Source organism: Podarcis vaucheri (genome assembly GCF_965113315.1).
Source record: "Podarcis vaucheri genome assembly, chromosome: 13".
Lineage (NCBI taxonomy): Eukaryota > Metazoa > Chordata > Lepidosauria > Squamata > Lacertidae > Podarcis > Podarcis vaucheri.
In genome coordinates this window covers 21029253-21037758 of record NC_138751.1, presented here as the reverse complement: position 1 = coordinate 21037758, position 8506 = coordinate 21029253, and the positions used below count along the sequence as shown (strand labels likewise).

The 8506-nt window shown below is 46.4% G+C and overlaps 1 protein-coding gene across 2 annotated transcripts in view; it reads right to left on the bottom strand.

Annotated features, from left to right (window-relative positions):
- Window positions 1-588: 588 nt before the first annotated feature.
- Window positions 589-8506, bottom strand: part of SLC6A16 (solute carrier family 6 member 16) — a 28365-nt gene continuing 20447 nt past the window's right edge. For both annotated transcript variants that reach the window (XM_082196956.1, XM_082196957.1), the window contains exons 10-14: window positions 8276-8465; window positions 6527-6728; window positions 5274-5433; window positions 4944-5106; window positions 589-2789 (exon numbers count right to left, since the gene is read on the bottom strand). In XM_082196956.1, the coding sequence (XP_082053082.1) occupies window positions 2523-2789; window positions 4944-5106; window positions 5274-5433; window positions 6527-6728; window positions 8276-8465 (982 nt within the window). In that variant the 3' untranslated portion in view covers window positions 589-2522. The remainder of the gene's footprint in view (window positions 2790-4943; window positions 5107-5273; window positions 5434-6526; window positions 6729-8275; window positions 8466-8506) is intronic.

Here is an 8506-nt window from a genome sequence, read left to right as displayed (position 1 = left end):
TCTGCGGTCTACAAAGGACAAACGGCGAAGTCTCTCTCTCTGTAAAATAATAGGAAAGGCTCTTTGTGAAATAATAAAAGGACACCAGGAACAGCATTATCCAGAAAGCATTAGAGGGATATTTGAAACCATACAGGACACTCTTTAACTGAGCTTAATGCCACCATCCTTGAACAAAGGAACTTAAAAATGAGACTGCAACTTGAAACTGCTGGGCTACTGTTGGGGCAAAGGTGTTTTTTCCTCTTATACTACATGATCCAACTCTACAATTCTATGATCTACATGTGCTTATTTGCTCACCAATGCCAGGATGCCTATTATCAATATTTTTTGTGTGTGAAAGGTTACCATTAATAATGTAATTATTACAATCTGTACATTATTTCTCTCACCATATGAAAATATACTGTATTTCTGTAACTAAAATAACCATGCACCTGATGTAGTAAACTGTAGTTGAAAAATAACGCTATAATAACACAACTCTTTGTTGTTTTAACATTTAGGAAACATTTGAGAAACAAATGGAGCAACTTGACTTAATAGTTGATTCCCCCACCTCCAGAGTTGAGATCGTAGGACAAATTCTTGTTTCTACTAAATAGCTTTTATTGAAAAGAGAAAAACAAACATTCGTTAAAAAGTTGTTCTCCTGTATATGACTCACTTATGAGCTACAGCAAGCTGTGCTCCCCTCGTCTTGTAAGAAACTCAAACCCAGCCACCACCAACAATTGGTTCCTTGCTTTGCTTGAACAGAGAAGTCCCAGAAACAAAATAACTGCGTTATAAAGTTCATTTACTGAACCATTTACATGAACTATCCTCATGGAGAATAGTTTAAAAACAGTCTACTGACTGCTACCTTTTAGCCTTGAGTTACAACATCCAACCGAGTGTTGAAAAATTACTTGGCACAGTCTATTCTTGCACTCAGAACCAACCATAAAATGTCATCCCTCCCCCCTTGCATTTACAACAGTGTAACTTTAAGACAACCTAGACTACGTGGAGTTTTTCTTTAGTCCTGTATCTCATACCAGTCGAAATGCTCAACCAAATTCTTTCTCAACATCACCCTTAGTCGGGTTGTGGAAAATACTGACTTCCACTGAGGAATTTTGCTGGCTCCTGCCCAAAAACATGTAACAAGCAGGTGCTTTTTCTTGCAACTAAGAAAGAGATATTTACTCAGGCCAATAACTGTACAGGCTCAGCTGCAGATGCAGAGCTCAGGGTTCATGAGCAGGATGAAAAGGTTAGAACTGGACGGAAGCAACCAAGATGTCCCAACAAGTTTCCATGCTCCACCTGCCATGTTTTTAAGGACCCAGCATAGTGCACTCACTCGTAACACTTGGCTCACTCTTTGAGGTCAGGATTGCAAAAGTGCACTCTTTCAGGGTGGGTTGGTCTGTTCCTATCAGTGAAGGTGCTGCCTGGTTCTAAGCGACAAAACTGCACCTTCCTGTTAGGGCTCCTGTTCAGTTGTTACTGCCTCTGGCTTAACCTTCAGCTTTGGCTGCTCCAAGCTCACAGTTCGCAGGAAAGCTCCCTCGCTCCCTCTTCCCAAGTGACTGAAGTTGCAGTGGAAGGAGTGATCCCTTCACCACCAACTCTGGTTCCCACTATTCAGCCCCCGCCCCCTGTTGCTTCCTCCTCCTGCATCAGTCGGCAAACCCAATCCTGACCCTAACAGTACTGCAGGGCTCTTGACAGAAACTGGCCCTGGGAGAAGGGCGTTTTCATGCCAGTAGCTGCTGAGCTTGAACAATCTTCAGGTGAGAATGAGCAATATGGCACCCAAAGATTCATCAGGGGGAAAAATAGGTCCTTGCCCTCAAGAGGCTTACAATAGACAGTGGGTAAAACAATGGGAGGGAGGGAGGGAGGGAGGGAGGGAGGGAGAGAGAGATGGGATGAATGTGAAGGAGAGTGGGAGGATCCTGTAACAGTGAGTCAATGCCTCATCAGATCTCAAGCTTTCCTTTACTACTGGAATCCCAAGAGTTGTCACTTTCTGCCTCTGGAACATGCGTGGCCCTCCAAAATCATATTAACTTCAGCTCTCAAATGTTCCTGCGCCATCATTTTAGTGGAGGCACTGCAACAAGGCATCGCGATTCTAGCGAAGGGAAATGGGGCTCAGTGGCAGCAGTGAAAGCCACAAGGTGTTCTTTAAAAACAATTAGTAATCCAGCAGCTTTTCTTGGATTGCCCCCACATCACTTCAGAGGTCCTCTTTCATTCGTCTCTTTCATCTCCTTGGTTGCGGCAGGTGTGAAGGAGGCACTGGGGCCAGCTGCATGAAAGTCTTCATGCTCACATCCCTTTTCCCCCCAAAGCTGCACCAGCCTTGTAAGCCATAAATAGCACACTGGGGGTGTGGGTGGGTGTCTAAACAAACATGGTCGCCACTATCAGAGGCTGGAAAATACAGCCAATGGTCAGGAGGATCGAGGAGCCGGAGCAGGTCAGATGTCCTCCACGTGGTACATTCCAGCTGGAAGTGCCTCCCGTCAGTCTTGCCCATCTTCTGCCTGGACAAGCAAGTACCCGTTGCCTTGGTGTTCAGTATCAGCGGGGCTCTCTCTTTCTGCCACCTCGTCATCATCCTCAGTGGGTACAGGCGCCATCACCATGCCAGACCGGCTGCCACGCTGGGCAAACCAATCCTTCAAAAGCTGCCGGAGAAACATCCCTGGGATGGGGAGAGCAGCCAGAACAATGAGGCCTACGAGGAGGCCCAGGGCCCAGGGAGGGTATTCCAGCATCTGCTCCTCTGCCTGGAAAGGGAGATAAGAATTATTACTGGTTTTCAAAACTGAAATTTACTATCAACCATGTAGGAATGGAAATTTAGTGGGCCCATCTGGACTCTGAATCAGGCTTCTCTCAGTCCAAGATGCACTAGGCCTTCAATGGCTGCACAGCCAGAAAATGTCCCCATCAGCCCTTGTCTTTGCTTAGGGAATTGACATTATCAGCAATATGTCCTGTGGTATTAAAACAGTTCTCTTTTTGAGCTGAGAAAAGGTTCAGGAAGGGACAACCAAAAAACGATCTAGGGGTTGGAGCAACTGCCCTATGAGGAAAGGTTACAAAATTTCTGTAACATTTAGCAAAAAGGCAAGAAAAGGGGTGTGGCAGGATGGAGGTATATAAGTGCATGCATGATATGAAGAAAGTGGGTAGGGAAAGATTGTTCTCCCTCCCTTGAGGCCATCCAAGGAAGATGACTGTTTCAGGATAAGGACAGAGAGAAGAAATATTTCTTCACACTGTGCATAGTTAAAACTTTAGAATCTGCTCCCACAAAATGTAGTGATGGCTTTAAAAGAGGATTAGACAAATTCATTGAGGGTAAGGCGGTCAGTGGCTACAAGCCATGGAAACTATGATCTACCTCCACTGAAGACGGCAATATGTCTCTGAATATTAGTTTCAGAATCACAAGGTGGGGGGAGTGTTGTTGTGCTGACATCCTGCTTGCAGGCTTCCTCTAGGCACCTGGCTGGCCACTGTGAGAACAGGACGCTGGACTCGATGGGCTACTGGCATGATCCACCAGAACTCTCTTCTTACATTCTTAGGCCAGTTGGGTTTCATGGTGGGCTTCCCTAAACTAACCCAGAGCAAAACCAAAACACTCTTCCAGATCCAAACGGTATGGAAAGATAGTCCTGGTAATGGAAGACCTGGTACAGTGGTACCTCGGATTACAGACGCTTCAGGTTACACACTCCGCTAACCCAGAAATAGTACCTCGGGTTAAGAACTTTGCTTCAGGATGAGAACAGAAATCACATGGCGGCAGCGGGAAGCCCCATTAGCTAAAGTGGTACCTCAGGTTAAGAACAGTTTCAGGTTAAGAACTGACCTCCAGAACGAATTAAGTTTTTAACCCAAGGTACCACTGTAATCAAGTGTAATCTCTTTGGGAAGCTTGTCTGTTATTACTGAGCAACTCAACACACGTTCAAAGAGCCAGAGGGCTCCCTCCCCAGAATGCCACTGGAAAAAAATACTGCATTTGTGGATTAAAGCAGGGTTTCCCAAACATGGGACTCCAGCTGTAGTTTTGGACTACATCATCCCTGACCCCTGGTCCTGCTAGCTAGGGATGATGGGAGTTGTAGTCCAATAAAAGGTAGACGCCCAAGTTTGGGAAACCCTGGATTAAAGCTTTAAAAGCCCTAAATCTTGACTTTTTAGCAACCAAGAAATATATCACTATTACTGTTTTGTTACAGGGAGTGTAAAAGAGGCAGTGGATTGGAGAAGGTCACCTAGTGAATCCACGGCAGTTTTCAGCCCGTGACTTTCAGATCCAAATCAAAACACCTGTTGCTTAGGATATGCAGCAGAAGCACCCATGGGGACTATGTGCAAGTAAAGTCATTGCCACATCTGGGTACAGAGCAGGACTTGATAACCTGTTGGTGGAAGTTGGGGAGCAGGGCTCAGCCACTCAGTTCCCTCTTGCACTTCACCCATATTGCCACTTTTATCCCCTTCCTGCATGCACAAAAGCTCACAATGATGTAGGCTTTAGGGTCCCACAGGACTCCTGGTTCTTTATACAGTAGTACCTTGGGTTACATACACTTCAGGTTACATACGCTTCAAGTTACAGACTGCTAACCCAGAAATAGTACCTCGGGTTAAGAACTTTGCTTCAGGATGAGAACAGAAATCATGCTCCAGTGGTGCAGCAGCAGCAGCAAGAGGCCCCATTAGCTAAAGTGGTGTTTCAGGTTAAGAACAGTTTCAGGTTAAGAATGGACCTCCGGAACGAATTAAGTACTTAATCCGAGGTACCACTGTACAGTGGAGCGGTCCCCAGACTATGCTTACTTTTTAAAAATGAAAAGCGGCAGGGGCAGCTGCTATTGGTCAGAAACATGAAGGGATGCGACTAGGTGGGGTGAGCCTCTTACCTTTTCTCTGTTCCAGGCCTGGTAGGTGGGCCACTTCATAGCCAAGTGCACCAGACTCGCCAGCAGCAGGCACAGCATCGCTCCCAGGCTGACAAAGCGCCACATGTAGCTGTAGATCCTCCAAGGCCGCCAGCCCAGCATGTCTTCTATGTCGCTTAAGAACCTGCAGACGAAGGGGAAAGGATCAAGATGGCAGACGAGGCACCTCAGGTGTTAAGATACCCCGGAAGCACAGGGGAAGAAGAGAAACAGGCTCTGCCCAAAGCCACAAGGTAGACATTCTCTCCCACCTGCCCACCCCTCTCTTGAGAAAGCAGGGTAGAGAATTACCTGTCTGCTCCGTAGATCCAGGCCACGGCAAAAGCTTCAAAAGCCACAACAATAAGCAGGGGCAGGGTAGCTGAGTAGTCGTCAAACATGGACACAAAATAGCTGCCAGACCGTTGCACGAAAACCAGGCCCAGCAGGAATCCAATAATACAACACAGCACTGTGGGGAGAGAGAAAAAGGAGAGCAGGTTGGCTTGGCTGGACACCTGCTGGACCGCAGGGGCCCCGGTGTAGTGGTCAGGCAGGATTGCTATGAGGAATTATGAAAAATGAAGCAAGCCATTGTGTCAGCAGTGAAAGCATTGATTTGACTGGGTTTGAGTCATTGACATGACTTCTCATCAACCCCACAAGCCTCTGCCGCATTTTCTCTATGCCTGACAGTCACCTATAAAGCATTCTACACGGACCAGTTGCTTCACCAGGCATCCTGGGTACAGAAAGATAAGGTGGTAGCTTTGATGTAGCTTTTGTTAATCTTTAGGTAGATTTTAGGGCTAGGAAACAGAGTTCACGTGGAGGTGATAAAATGCCTGGCTTTCCTGTTTACTGCCTGTTTATGACTTCTGGGGTTTGCTAAATGTATTCCTCCTTGGTTCCTGTTTTATTTAGCTTGAACATGTATGCATGCTCAAATAGGAAATAGTTCTTTGTAGTTAAGAGGCTTCCTCTGATCTGTCCCCACGTGGGGATTTTTTGAAATGCTCACAGGAAATCTGATTGGTTCTTACAAACGCTGTGTTAAAGTCCTTTGGTTAATAAAAATGGCCTGGGCCAGGGAGTGGCATGCGCACTTTCTCCCAGGTCTTGCTGGTCAAGCCTCGTGTCTATTGTATTAATTAGGGTCCGGTCCTTCCTTTGCCTTCAGAACGCAGCACCCCAGTCTTGACAGGAGACACAGAGAAAGATTACAAGAACTTTGTAAACTGAAAACTAGTGTTTGAGTTTGTATTTTTTCCTCCTGCCTACCAGTCCCCTTTCTCTGAGCGCTGCGCCTTTTAGACAGCAATCCTGAGGGCAGGGACTGCCTTATTACCAACCTTTGTAAGTGGGAGCCTTTTACAGCTAAAGAGAGATGACAATTACTTATTTGAAGTATTTTTATTGTGCCTTTGTTGTACCTTATTTGATGTTTGCTTTCATCTGTACAACACTACAGAACTTTGTTGTTTTGCAAAATAAAACCCATCCACCTCACTCTTCTGCCCCCTGATGGATGTTGTTCCGTCTCTTGGTTATGGGTTCTGCCATACCTGTGAAGAGGCTCCGCCGGCGCTGGAGGCTGTGGAAGTTGTCCAGCAATGGAGTGATGATCCCTTGCATGTTCCCCAGCATAGTGCTCAGCCCCAAGTTCAGCAGCATGAAAAAGAACAGCACTGACCAGAATGGGGAGGTTGGAAAGAGGGTCATGGCCTCCGTGAAAGTGATGAAAGCCAGTCCTGTGCCTTCCACATCCTGGGAGTTTGAAAAGAAGAAAAATCTGGGTATCAGCCACTGAAATGGGCAAATGACAAGCTTACACCTATCAGAAAGAAATACCTAACACCTGGGCAATCTGCCATACAGGAAGTAGCAGTTTGTGGCACTCCTAATCGAATAGCAACAGGGACTATGGCTCTGTTCATGGCATAGGCCATGGTTTCTCCAACCTGGGTCTCCAGCAGCTTTTGGACTACAGTTCCCATCATCCCTGACAACTGGTCCGGATAGATAGGGATGATGGGAGTTGTAGTCCAACAACAGCTGGAGGCCCATGTTTGGGAAACCCTGGCATAGACTAAGGGTGGGGAACATGTGACCCTCCAGGTGTTGTTGGACTCCAGCTCCCATCAGCCCAAGCCAACATAACCAATGGCCATAGATGATGGGAATTATAGTCCAGCAACATCTAGAAGGCCAAATGTTCCCACACTAGGTTTATGGGGCTTCATCTATTTAAGTGCTCACTCCTTGGTTTTGTTTTGTTTTTTTGAAGGCTTTCCCCCTTTGCCTTAAAATTGACTCCAGGAGGCTTTGTGATTGACACAAGGGCCAGCCAGTGCTGTACAGTGCTCTGCTTTGAGAAGCTGGTGAAGCAGCTTCATGATTGGTTGCCCTTGCGCCAATCAAACCAGTATACCTGAAGAAGCATCTCCACCCCCGTTGTTCTACCCGGACGCTGAGGTCCAGCTCTGAGGGCCTTCTGGCGGTTCCCTCCTTGTGAGAAGTGAGGTTACAGGGAACCAGGCAGAGGGCCTTCCTGGTGGTGGCACCCGCCCTGTGGAACGCCCTCCCATGTCAATGAAATAAACAACTATCCGACTTTTAGAAAACATCTGAAGACAGCCGTGTTTAGGGAAGTTTTTAATGTTTAATGCTTCATTGCTTTATTATTACATAATATAATTATAATAATATATAATTTATAATAATAATAATGTTCTGTTGGAAGCCACCGAGAGTGGCTGGAGAAACCTAGCCAGATGGGCGGGATATAAATATACTACGAGTACGATGATGACTATTTAATAATAATAATAATAATAATAATAATAATAATAATAATAATAATGCAGATCTGGCTACTCAAAACAGAGTCCCTCAAAGGTGACTTTTAAACACTTTTAAAAACAACTATGAGAGTTCAGGCACAGCTCATACATGTCTCATTCACACAAACATAGCTCACCAGCCATGGATTGTGGTCTGCTTGATCACCCTATGTATACAGCGTGTATCCATGTGTGTGTATTATGTGTGTGTGTGTGTGTGTGTGTGTGTGTACATCCACACACACACACACACACACACACACACACACACACACTTCAATTCCAGGGAAATTCACAGAGTCCCAAACATGCTGCCACACTAGGCAGGAGGCTACATTTCGACTGGCACAGCACAAGTTATGCAAGCCCATCTCTTGCCCCTGGGACACAACCCCAATAGGCAGCTGCTTCTGACGGCTTTCCCCCCTTTTGCAGCAGCCCAGCCTGCCGTCCTTCCTCCTCCCCAGTCACCTTGTTCATCTCATCCTCTGCGCGGCAGTCACTGATCTTCCACATCTGCAGCCACTCTGCTGTGTCGTTCTGAAGACCACGATACCAAGCGCTGTACTCAGCAGCCGAGAGGTCAGAGAAGTTTCCAAGGTGGGGCAGCGTGGCAGGGAGGGAGCCGTTTGATGCTAGAAGAGACAGGGTTTTTGTATTCCTGGGGAGAAAGGAAAAGAATGGCAAGCAGCGAGGCCATTA